This window comes from Thecamonas trahens, assembly GCF_000142905.1.
Source record: "Thecamonas trahens ATCC 50062 unplaced genomic scaffold supercont1.43, whole genome shotgun sequence".
Classification (NCBI taxonomy): domain Eukaryota; order Apusomonadida; family Apusomonadidae; genus Thecamonas; species Thecamonas trahens.
Genome location: NW_013657637.1, coordinates 114,661 through 126,345, shown reverse-complemented (window position 1 = coordinate 126,345; position 11,685 = coordinate 114,661). Strand labels below are relative to the sequence as shown.

Genomic DNA, 11,685 nt, shown 5'->3' with positions numbered 1-11,685 from the left:
GACCGTGGCGGCGACCGCTACGGCGGCGACCGCAATCGTGACCGTGGCGGCGACCGTGGCGGCAACCGTGGCGGCGACCGCGGTGGTGACGAGCGCGATCCCAAGCGCCAGCGCCGGAGGTAAAAAAATCATCTGACCCGAGAGATCGATCGCTCCCCACCTCATTCTCATGCTGTCTTTCTGTTGCCGTACTTACTCGCCAAACTTACAAGCCCAGCTCTGCCCGCTCTGCCCGCTTCTACCGTGCAGGTAAGCGGGCGGCCTTGTGTTGCGGCCATTGTTGATTGCTACAATCTTTGGCTCGTAGCCACAATCGTTGGCTCGTAGCCACAATCGTTGGCTCGTAGCCATAATCGTTGGCTCGTAGCTACAATCGTTGGCTCGTAGCCACAATCGTTGGCTCGTAGCCACAATCGTTGGCTCGTAGCCATAATCGTTGGCTCGTAGCTACAATCGTTGGCTCGTAGCCACAATCGTTGGCTCGTAGCCATAATCGTTGGCTCGTAGCCATAATCGTTGGCTCGCAGCCACAATCGTTGGTGCGTTGGTCGGAGCGAACGGACGAAATTTGGCCAAAGGACGAATGGAAGGCATTGCTTGCTCGACGAGTCTTGGACACACCACTTCACACATACATACACACGTACGTGAACGAGCTGGGGAGGGGAGCGGGAGGGAGGGAAGGAGTGAGCACGCCACATGGCCAGGAAGCACAGAGCAGCAGGTACACGCCACGTACTTGGCCTTGGGTCTTGCTCTGCTATACCAGCTGTGCCATGGCTGGGTTGGCCGTGGGGCCCGCCGAGTGGCCGCTGATTTAGTGGATGCGTCGCGAGGGCGGAAGCGGACGTAGCACCGGCTACAGCGACGTAGCGTGGGCAGAGCAAGGCCCCCGCACTAGATGGTGTACACCATAGGCAGGAGCATGTACTCTGCGCGTGGTGGCGATGGGGGGGGATGGTGGGGGGGTGTAGGCTCGCTGCGGCGGCGAGTGCTATTTTTCTGGTTTTGTGTATGATCGGCAGGGCGCGGCAGCTACACCGGCGGCGGCAGGCAAAGGGTGCGGGCATGGCGGGGAAGACTCACCCGTGTGGCGATGTGATGTATATGTGTGCAGTATGCCGAACGTTAAGGACGTGCACGCGGAGAAGTTCATCATGGCTCTCTCCCAGTTCCTCAAGGAGAACGGCGGCATGAAGGTGCCCGACTGGGCCGAGTACGTCAAGACGGCGCACTTCAAGGAGGCCTCGCCGACCGACAACGACTGGTACTTTGTGCGTGCCGCCGCCATCGCCCGCCAGGTGTACCTGCGCGGCGCCACTGGCGTGGGCATGTTCAAGCGCATCTACGGCGGCAAGAAGCGGAACGGCACCGCCCCCAACCACGTTGCCACCGGCTCGGGCGCCGTCGCCCGCTCGTGCCTCAACAACCTCGAGACCATCAAGTTTGTGACCCGCGACGCCAACAACATGCGCATCCTCACCTCTGAGGGCCGCCGCCACATGGACCGCATCGCCACCGCCCTCGTGCAGTCCAAGTACGCTGTTGTCGACGACGACGAGTAAAGCAAATCCCAGTCTGACTCTCTCACCTCCATCACACGCACGGCGCGCACCGCTTGTCCGCTTGTCCGTCCCTGCACTGTACCTGTACTGTAGCTGCACCGATCCGCCTTCGTCCCGGCCGGCAGCCATTGCATCCCAAAGGTCTCCAACTGGCGCGCACGCGCACGCGCGCCACGCCCACCCCACCCCCACTCCCACCCCACTCCCACTACGCTCCCCCCCCCTTCTCTCCACCACCACACCCACACCCCGCACCCTCTCTCTTCTACCATGGGTATCCCCTCCTCCACCCTCGCCCTCTCCCTCGCCCTCGCCCTCGCCCTCACCCTCGCCCTGGTCGCACCTGCATCCGGCACCAGCAGGAGTGGTGCCGACACGCCGTCGCGCCTGGCGGTGGTGGCGGCAGCCGACGAGGTGGCGACGGCACCATACGCCGAGTGGGCACACCATCATTGGGTCTGGCTCTCGTCGTCGCAGGCAAACGGATCGGCGGTTCGGGCCTTTGTGGACGGCTTTCTGGAGAGGGACATCCCCGTCGGGGCGGTGGACCTCGACTCGCGGTGGTCGTCGGGCATCAACAACTTTGCCTTTGACACCGGGCGATATCCCAACGCTTCGGGCCTCATCGACGAGCTGCACGCCAAGAACATCAAGGTCATCTGCTGGGTCACCTCGGTCATCGATGTCGACTCGTCAAACTACGCCGAGGGCAAGGCTGGCGGCTACTATCTCAACGACGGCAAGACGCTCAAGTGGTGGCACGGCGAGGGCGCATGGCTCGACTACACCAACCCGGCTGCCGTCGACTGGTGGCACGCCCAGATGGACACTGTCCTCGACATGGGCGTTGATGGCTGGAAGTGCGACGGGACCGATCCGTACGTCATCGAGTTTGGCATCATCCGCGGCAAGGGCGGCGTGATCAACGAGCGCGAGTACGCCGACATGTACTACGGAGACTTTTTCAACTACACCCGCAAGGTCCGAGGCTTTGAGGGCCTCATCATGTCGCGTCCCGTCGACGACCTCTGGTCGTTCTCTCCACGCTACGTCGTCTTCTCCGGATGGGTCGGCGACCAGGATCCGACCTTCAAGGGTCTCAAGGACGCCCTCATGGACATGTTCCACTCGGCTTGGCGTGGCTACGTCGGCTTTGGCTCGGACATCGGCGGCTACCGGTGCTGCGGCTCGTCGGACAAGGTCAACGGCCGCACCACCGCCCTCTTCACCCGCTGGTTCCAGATGGGCGCCTTTTGCTCGCTGATGGAGAACGGTGGCGACAACCAGCACCGGCCGTGGATGTTTGGCTCAGGCAACGCCACCCTCGACACATACCGCGTGTTTGTTCACATTCACTACGAGCTGGTCCCCTACCTCCTCTCCGCAGGCACACAGGCCTGGATCGACGGCTCGTCGATCATGCGACCGCTCGGCCTCGACCTCGGCCCGCTCCCACCCTCGTCGTGGAACTATCTCCTCGGCCCAGACATCTTCGTCGCGCCTATGACCGACAACTCGACCACCCGCGAGATCCACTTTCCGGACAAGGGCTCGTGGATCGACTGGTGGTCTGGCGCGCGCCACGCCGGCGGCTCGCACCTCGCCGCCTACCCCGTTCCCTTTGACATCTTTCCAGTCTTTCACCGCGCCGGCGCAATCCTTCCACTGAGAGTCACCTCGTCGCTCGGCGGCCACGGCACCGCCGTCGCCGTCGACGGCCTCACCGCTTTCATCCCCGAACCAACGCCCGGTGCCATCCTCGAGGCCACACGCAAGACCGTGCACTACGGCGAGGATCGGGCTTCCGGCCTCGGACGGACCATCAGCTACACACTCGACGCCGCTCGCACCGCCATGCGCGTTGTCGCCTCGGCCCACCCTGAGCGCCTCACTCTCCGGGTGCGGAGTGCCGGTCTCGCCTGCCCAGCCCGCATCGTCGTCCGCAGCCCGCATGCCTCCACATTTGTCATCACCCGCGACGACGCCCTCCCGGCTCGGGCCTTTGTCTGCGAGCCGTTTGTGCCGCTCTACGGGCCTGCGCGCGGCAAGCCGACGGATGCAATCGACATCACTGTCTTCTTTTCGGCCGCCGATGCCCAGCGCGGCATCGACGCCACGCTTGTCTTTGTGTAGATGGCCAGCTCGCGTGGCTTAGACCCGCGTCTACCACCTTGACCATCTCTATCTGCCTCTGTTAGGCCGACCACACACACTGCCCATACCATCGTTCGTCCCTGTAACACCGTCACTCCCTCACTCCGGCCGATGATCAGCAGCATGACCCAGACCGCCAGCCTTCGGCCGGCCAGCCGTCCAGCCGGCCAGCCGCCGTCAGTCGGCACCCCACCCCACGCCCGCCACCACAGCCACCACAGCCACCACAGCCATGGCAACGCCTCCCTCGAACGGCAGCGGGCGGACTCGCGCAGCAGCCGGCACTGACAGCAGCAGCAGCAGCCCTCCGCCGGCGGCGGCTGTGCCCAAGTGGCACTACTCGCTCGCCTCGTCCTACGTCTTCTCCATGGTCTCGTCGTCAGACGGGTCGCGGGTGGTCACCCCGCCGCCGGCGGCTCCCGTCGCTGTGGCCTCGATTCACACTGCGACGTTTGCCTCCAACGCACCGAGCGAGGATACCTCGGCGGTGGCGCTGGGATCAAGCCATGCGCTCGTCGGCGTCTTTGATGGCCACTCGGGCCAGCGCGCCTCGGCCTTTGCCCGTGATCACCTCTTCGCCTTTATCGCCGCCTCGCTGGGCGACGGCCCAGCCTCGCTCGCCCTCCGCCACGGCTGCAAGCACAACGAGCTTGCGGCGGCGCTCGCCCGTGGCTTCCGCTGGGCAGATGCCGCCTATCTTGGCGATGCTGCTGCCGCCCGCGGAGACCTTACTCCGGCGGATGGCCTGCCAGGCGCCTGCTTGCTGGTCTCGTACCTCGCCGGCCGCGATCTGTACGTGGCGTCTGCCGGTGACTGCCGGGCGGTCCTGGGCTCGACTGCTGCACCGGCGCGGCTTCCGGTCCGCCGGTGGGACGTGCCACCGGCGGTGGTGGCCGAAGCGCTCGACGGCGCCGCCGCCGGTCCGCCGGGCCTGGTGCTTGCGGCGCGGGAGCTTCGCGCAACGCGGTTTGCCACACCGCTCTCGCTGGACCACCACGGCGAGGAGCCGAGCGAGGTGGTGCGGATCCGGGCCGAGCACGCCGGCGAGTTTGACGCCATCTTCCGCGGGCGGGTCAAGGGCCGGCTGCAGCCGACCCGTGGGCTAGGCGACGGCAAGTACAAGTTCCGGGCGTTCAACAAGGCGTCGTCTGCATCGCGGCGGATCCCAAACCCGTACACGCCGCCATACACGACGGCCGAGCCTGCAGTGTACCATGCACAGCTGACGTCGTCGGACGCGTTTGTAGTCCTCGGCTGCGACGGCCTGTGGGACATGTTCACCTCGGCCGAAGTTGTCGACATGGTCTTTGAGTGGATGGACGCGCCCGGCCCGTACACCAACTGTGCCGACTACCTCGTGGCCCGCGTCCTCGACAAAGCTGCTCGTCCGTTTGTCCTCTTTGCCGGTGCCGACGAGCCCATCAAGGCTCTCGTCTCCCAACCAGCCCGCAAGCGCCGGCGGATGTACGACGACACCACCGTCGCCGTCGTATTCCTCGACACCGACAAGCTTGCCGCCGCCGCCACCATCGACCTCTGGGGCGGTTACACCCTTGTCTCTGCCACGCTCCGCTCCGACGCCCGTGCCTGGGCCATCCGCGGCGAGGAAGATCTCGCCCGATAAAATGTCTGTCACTCTCCGTCGAGCCTTTGCCCTCGGTCCCCTCGCCCCTTGCCAGCCGCCAGCTCACCGACAACCGCCAGCTCACCGACCGCCATACCTGTCCCACCACCACCACCACCACCACCACCACCACCACCACCACCACCACCACCACCACCACCACCACCACCACCACCCACCACCATACTTTTACGGGTATGGGACAAGGCGTCGTCTGCATCGCGGCGGATCCCAAACCCGTACACGCCGCCATACACGACGGCCGAGCCTGCAGTGTACCATGCACAGCTGACGTCGTCGGACGCGTTTGTAGTCCTCGGCTGCGACGGCCTGTGGGACATGTTCACCTCGGCCGAAGTTGTCGACATGGTCTTTGAGTGGATGGACGCGCCCGGCCCGTACACCAACTGTGCCGATTACCTCGTGGCCCGCGTCCTCGACAAAGCTGCTCGTCCGTTTGTCCTCTTTGCCGGTGCCGACGAGCCCATCAAGGCTCTCGTCTCCCAACCAGCCCGCAAGCGCCGGCGGATGTACGACGACACCACCGTCGCCGTCGTATTCCTCGACACCGACAAGCTTGCCGCCGCCGCCACCATCGACCTCTGGGGCGGTTACACCCTTGTCTCTGCCACGCTCCGCTCCGACGCCCGTGCCTGGGCCATCCGCGGCGAGGAAGATCTCGCCCGATAAAATGTCTGTCACTCTCCGTCGAGCCTTTGCCCTCGGTCCCCTCGCCCCTTGCCAGCCGCCAGCTCACCGACAACCGCCAGCTCACCGACCGCCATACCTGTCCGACCGCCATACCTGTCCCACCACCACCACCACCACCACCACCACCACCACCACCACCACCACCACCACCACCACCACCATATCGACCCACACGTGCTCCCCACATGTCGCTCATCGATGACCTGCTCGACCCGACACAGCGGTCGTCGACGGCTGCAAACGCCGCAGACTCGGCAGGCCCGGCGACAGGCGGACGGACGGGCGGGACGACGACCGGGACCGCGGCCGGAGCTGGGGCAGGAGCTGGGGCAGGAGCTGGGGCTAAACATGGGTCTGGGACAAGCGGTACCGATGGGTGGCGTGGACGGGCGCTGACGTTGGCTGGTGAGTCGTCCAGCAGCGGGTCTGTGGGGAGCTCGGGCTCGGCGCCGGCCGATGCGCTGGGCTCGTTCTCGGACTCGGATGATGCGCTGGGTGGGGCGCTGGGCACGGCACTGCCGACGGAGCGAACGAGTGGGGAGATGGTCGGGGTGCAGGTGGCGCTAGCTGTGTGCGAGGCCAAGGCACCGACATCGGGCCTGCTCTCCAAGTCCCACACCTCGTACATGCTGACGGTGACAACGGCCGGCGGCGAGGAGACAGTCTCGGTCAGGCGCTACCGCGACTTTGTTTGGCTCCACGGCGCACTGTCCGAGGCCTTTCCCTACCGCATCGTGCCGGCACTCCCGGGCAAGAAGCGCCTGGGCCGCTTCTCGGAGGAGTTTGTGGAGAAGCGTCGCTCTGCGCTCGAGCGTTTTGTGCTGTACGTGTGCGAGCATCCTGTGCTCGGTGGCTCACGGCAGGTTGCGCTCTTCTGCCGCGAGACGGGCGCAAGGACTTTGCCAAGTGGGCGGCCAAGGAGATGGCGTCGGCGGCGCGGACTACAGGCTCGGCGTCGGACGCTGGCGATGACGACCGCAGCCAGCTGCTGGCTGCCGTCGACTATGGCTCGCGGCTGCTGCACTTTGCTGACCTCGTTGCCGATCTGCGGGCCTTTGTCGACGCTGCTGTGGCGGCCGGCGAGGCCCGAGTCGACGCCGCGGTGAAGGAAGCTGAGGCGCTGGTCACCGTTGGCGCCACTGCCGAGCAGCTGGTCACCTCGCGCGGGCACTCGTCAAGCGCCTCGGTCAGCGATCCGTTCATGGCCGGCGTCTCGGCGTGGGGTGCGACGCTCGCCGAGCGGACGGCCCGACATGTGGCCAGGATGGAACGCAAGATGGAGACGCTTGCGCTCGAAGGCGAGTTTGTGCTCGCTGTGGTGTCTGGCGCCGACGCGGCGCTCAAGACCCGCGAGCGCCACCTGAAGGAGCTAGCCTCGCTCGACAAGGCCTTCCGCGATGCCAACCGCAAGGGCTCGAGCAAGACGTCGGCGCTGGAGGCCCAGCTTGCTGCCTTGCGTGACACCATCGACGCCGGTGTCCTCGACCTCCTGCACGAGCACCGCCGCCTGCGCTCTTACCGCCGTGCTGTCCTTGCCACGCTGGTGTACGGCGTAGCTGCCGGTCTCCGCCCAGTCTCCGAGACTGTGCGGCTTGCGTTCAAGCGGACCAAGGGTTCGCAGCTGTAAAGGCCGTCACTTCATGCGCGAACGAGGTCGTGAACAGCGAGGGAGATGTTGGTCGCTGTGTTGACCGCTGTGTTGCTCGCCGCCTCCATCGGCGGCGCTTCGTCATCATCAGCGGCGGCAGCAGGCGCGCCAGCGGCTGTCAGTGAGGCTGAGCCCCAGCGAGGCTCGAAGGTGACGGCGAGGGTGCGCTGCGAGGTGATGCAAACGGCGGCGCCAGTGATGGCGAGCCATGTGCCCGGAACAAGCAGCGTGGCGGCAGCGGCGGATCGGACGACAAGGACGACGGCGGCCGAGGCATCGGCAACGAGGGCGTGGACGGCGACAACAGGCTCACCCGCCGTGGTGACGGCATCGGCCGTGGCGTCGACCGACACAACCTGTACGTGGAGGGCAACGTCACGCATGCCTGGGCGTAGGGCTGAGACCAGCGTGTGCGTGGGGGTAGCCATGGGGGGAGGGGGGGGAGGGGGAGGTGGAGTGGCTTGTCAGACCGGACGGACAGCGCGAGCGGATGAGGCTGGGCTGATCACAGGAGTTCATCGTTCAATATTGGGCGGTGTCGGCTTCAGTGGCGACAACATCGGAGCTTGGCAGGTCGAAGGAGAGTCTGCGCCGGCCTGGAGCGGGAGAAGAGGGCTACGAGATGACGCACGACTTGTTCTTGCCAGACTTGTCGTCAAACTCGATGACCTTGGCGGTCTTGTCTTCCGAACCGGAGACGATACGGGTCTCGTCGAACTGGACAGCGTTGATGGCACGGGTGTGGGCATCCCAGGTGCGGACGACCGAGCCGTCGATGAGGGTGCGGACAGCGAGGACGCCATCGCGACGGCCGCAGATGATCTTGTGCTCGTCAGCCTGGAGGCAGTGAGTGACGTCGTTGGCGCCCGAGGGGTCAAAGACCGAGATGGTAGATCCAGAGCCGAGGTCCCAGACGCGGAGCGAGGCGTCTGCCGAGCCGGAAACGATCGAGGTGGAGACCACCGAGCAGCAGTTAACGCCCTGCGTGTGGCCCTTGAACGAGCGAACCCGCTGCGACGTGTTGATGTCCCACAGCTTGAGCGTGCCGTCGGTCGAGGCCGAGACAATCATCTGGTCGCGGAGGACGAGGTCGGTGATGCGGCCGTTGTGGCCCTTGAGCGTTCGCAGCAGACGGCCAGTCTCAAGGTCCCAGACCTTGAGCGTGTGGTCGCGGGAGCCCGAGACGATGACTTCCGAGTTGAAGCCGAGCGAGAGGACGGGACCCTCGTGGCCATCAAGGGTGACGACGCACGAGTTGGAGGCCATGGACCAGACCCGGACGTGCAGGTCGTCGCCAGAAACAAGGGTGTCGCCAGAGAAGCGGAGGCAGTTGACGGCGCCGAGGTGGCCGCGGAAGGTCTTGAGCCGCGAGCCCGTGTTGATGTCCCACATCTTGGCGACACCGTCTGAGCCACCGGTCACCAACGAGTCGCCGGTAAAGTGCAGGCAGTTGATGGCAGTGTTCTTGCCGCGGTTGATAGTCCGCTTCTTGCACTCGGCCCGCGACCACTCGGCCAGCTCTGAGAGCTCGAGATGCTTGCTGGTTGAGTTGACAGCGAGCGACGAGGGCGTACCACCACCGCCAGGGCTTGTACCCGGCGAGTAGGTGGTGCCGGAGGCGCCGGCGCGTAGGCTGTCGCCCGGCTTGCCACTTGACGGGCCGGCACGGGCCATAATCTCTCCCATCCGAGCCTCGACCTTGTCAGCAATGTCGCTGCGGGCGAGGCCGCCCGAGTCTGCAGGCGCGCCGGTAAAGGTCCACATTCGAAGCGAGGCGTCGCGCGAAGCCGAGACAATAACGTTGGCGTCGTACGCGAGATCGGTGACCGACTCAGAGTGGCGAGTGAGGACACGGACCGACTCGCCGGTCTCCATATCGCGGACCACGAGGTTACCATTGGCGAGACCGTGGACAATCTTCGAATCGTCAAACTGAAGACAGTTAATGCGGGCCTCGCCCTCGCCAAGCGAGTACATACGGACGCACTCGCCGGTAGCCACGTCCCACACGCGAATGGTGCCGTCCTCGGAGGCCGAGAGCACCTCCAGGTCATCAAACTCGAGCGCGGTGACTGCGCCCTTGTGGCCGGAGAGAACCTTGACAACCTCACCCGAGGTGGCGTTCCAGATGGCAAGGCTGCCGTCGGCGGCGCCGGACACGATGGTGGTGGCCAGAAAGTGGAGGGTGGTGACTGGGCCCGAGTGGTCGGTGAGCGAGTGGACAAGGATACCGTCGGCGGCGTTCATGACCTTGAGCGAACCGTCCTGTGAGCCTGAGGCCACAAACTTGCCATTCGTCTGCAGCGCGTTGACGGCGCCGATATGGTGCTGGACCGACCAGACGGCGGTACCCGAGCCGGACGACCAGAGCGCGACCGAGCCGTCGTCAGCGCCCGAACCGACGCCGATGGCGGCGACAAAGATGGCGCGGATAGGCGAGGTCCACATCTTTGTCCGCCGCGAGCTCGGCGAGCCACGATCGGCAATGACAATCTGACCATCCTCGGTCCCGTAAACAATGTAGTCGCGCGAGAGCGCGCAGCAGAGGATGGGCGAGTCACCCGACGCGAGGTCGGTTACCACGAACTCGCCAACAGCCCAGGCCGGCTCGACGGTCGTGCCCTGGAGCGCAGACGAGAGTGTAACTGCGGGGCCTGGCGGCCCGTCGGGCGCCAGCACGCCACCAGGCGAGCCCGGCCCCGCCGCGGAGAACGAGGTGGTGGAGAGGCCCGAGGCGAGCGGCGTCATCGAGGAGGATGGAACGGTCACTGCCGCCAGGCTGCCCGAGTCGCGACAGCTTGAGCTGCCGGCATCAACGGCCGACGGTGCCACTGACGAGGTGGCAGCAGACGACGGCGCACCGCCGCTCGGCGCACCGCCGCTCGGCGATGCCGGGCCGGGCGAAGTCAGGTCGCCGGTAAAGGTGTTCGAGGAGAGGACAGAGTTGTCAACAACCTCAAACTCTTCGGTCTTCATCCGCTCGAGCAAGATGCGGACCTCATCTTCGGTCGACCAGCGGCGGACAGTCGAGTCGGACGAGCCAGACCAGATTTCAAAGTCCTCGACCTGGAGAGCGGCGACACGCGAAGCGTGACCCTCGAGCAAGCGGACGGGCGTGCCGGTGGAGGCCTCGCGAATGCGAATGGTCCCGGAGGCTTCGCCGCAGAAGAGCAGATCGTTGCGGATGCGGATGGATTGTGGGATTTCCCGCTCCGAGCCGACCCGCAAGGTGAGCGAGCACTTGCCGGTGGCACAGTCCCAAGACTTGATGGTTCCGTCGTCGGCAGCAGAAATAAGAGTGGCTTCTTCGTGGTGGAACGAGACAATGGCCTTTTTGTGGCCCTTGTACGAGCGGATGCGGTTTTCGGAGCGGACGTCCCAGAGCTTGATAGTCCCGTCGGTCGACGAGGTGTAAAACTGCGAGCCGGAGCCAGCGCCAAGCTGGAGGTCAACAATGCGGCCGGTGTGGCCACGGAGGGTACGGAGGCAATAGCCGGTCGATTTGTCCCACACCTTGATGGTATGGTCGCGGCCGCCCGAGAGGATGTGGCGGTCTGAGAGGCGGACGCAGAGCACGGGCGCGATGTGGCCCTCAAGCGTGAGGAGGCATCGGCCCTCGCGCATATCCCACACCTTGATCATCTTGTCGTCCGAGCCTGTCACCATGCGGGTCTTGGACGAGTGGAGGCAGTTGACAGGCCCACCATGGCCCTCGAGCGTCCACATCCGGATGCCCGAAGCCCGGTCGAAGAGACGGACGGTCGAGTCGGAGAAGCCCACCAGTAGGCGGTCGTCCCGCACCTGGAGCGCATTGACGGGCGACCGCGAGTAGATGTTGTTGACCACCGGGCCAAGAATGTGGGTCGTCCGCCAGTTGAACGCCGTCGTCGACATGATGCGAAGCGGGTGGTGGAGGCCGAGCGAGGTGCTGGGGTTGCGGCTGGTGGGGGGGGGGGGGGGGGGGGGGGGGAGGTAGCGCCGGA

The 11,685-nt window shown here is 65.5% G+C and overlaps 7 protein-coding genes across 7 annotated transcripts; 5 read left to right on the top strand and 2 right to left on the bottom strand.

Moving 5' to 3' along the window:
- Nucleotides 1-623: 623 nt before the first annotated feature.
- On the top strand, nt 624-1,565 carry AMSG_08635 (30S ribosomal protein S19e; the record flags this gene model as incomplete). Its single annotated transcript, XM_013899612.1, has 2 exons — nt 624-643; nt 1,118-1,565. Exon 2 carries the CDS (start codon nt 1,119-1,121, stop codon nt 1,563-1,565), a length of 447 nt encoding a protein of 148 aa, XP_013755066.1. The 5' UTR covers nt 624-643; nt 1,118.
- Nucleotides 1,566-1,835: 270 nt separating this feature from the next.
- Nucleotides 1,836-3,698, top strand: AMSG_08634 (alpha-glucosidase; the record flags this gene model as incomplete). The annotated part of the gene is made up of 1 exon (XM_013899611.1): nt 1,836-3,698. One exon carries the CDS (start codon nt 1,836-1,838, stop codon nt 3,696-3,698), a length of 1,863 nt encoding a protein of 620 aa, XP_013755065.1.
- A 253-nt stretch (nt 3,699-3,951) lies between these two features.
- On the top strand, nt 3,952-5,343 carry AMSG_08633 (phosphatase; the record flags this gene model as incomplete). The annotated part of the gene is made up of 1 exon (XM_013899610.1): nt 3,952-5,343. One exon carries the CDS (start codon nt 3,952-3,954, stop codon nt 5,341-5,343), a length of 1,392 nt encoding a protein of 463 aa, XP_013755064.1.
- A 197-nt stretch (nt 5,344-5,540) lies between these two features.
- Nucleotides 5,541-6,033, top strand: AMSG_08632 (uncharacterized protein; the record flags this gene model as incomplete). The annotated part of the gene is made up of 2 exons (XM_013899609.1): nt 5,541-5,582; nt 5,611-6,033. 2 exons carry the CDS (start codon nt 5,541-5,543, stop codon nt 6,031-6,033), a joined length of 465 nt encoding a protein of 154 aa, XP_013755063.1.
- A 206-nt stretch (nt 6,034-6,239) lies between these two features.
- On the top strand, nt 6,240-7,681 carry AMSG_08631 (uncharacterized protein; the record flags this gene model as incomplete). The annotated part of the gene is made up of 2 exons (XM_013899608.1): nt 6,240-6,917; nt 6,950-7,681. The coding sequence occupies 2 exons, from the start codon at nt 6,240-6,242 to the stop codon at nt 7,679-7,681; spliced, it is 1,410 nt and encodes a 469-aa protein (XP_013755062.1).
- A 139-nt stretch (nt 7,682-7,820) lies between these two features.
- On the bottom strand, nt 7,821-8,106 carry AMSG_08630 (uncharacterized protein; the record flags this gene model as incomplete). Its single annotated transcript, XM_013899607.1, has 2 exons — nt 7,858-8,106; nt 7,821-7,829 (listed from the first exon to the last, which is right to left on the bottom strand). The coding sequence occupies exons 1-2, from the start codon at nt 8,083-8,085 to the stop codon at nt 7,821-7,823; spliced, it is 237 nt and encodes a 78-aa protein (XP_013755061.1). The 5' UTR covers nt 8,086-8,106.
- A 211-nt stretch (nt 8,107-8,317) lies between these two features.
- On the bottom strand, nt 8,318-11,596 carry AMSG_08629 (NB-ARC domain-containing protein; the record flags this gene model as incomplete). The annotated part of the gene is made up of 1 exon (XM_013899606.1): nt 8,318-11,596. One exon carries the CDS (start codon nt 11,594-11,596, stop codon nt 8,318-8,320), a length of 3,279 nt encoding a protein of 1,092 aa, XP_013755060.1.
- Nucleotides 11,597-11,685: the final 89 nt, after the last annotated feature.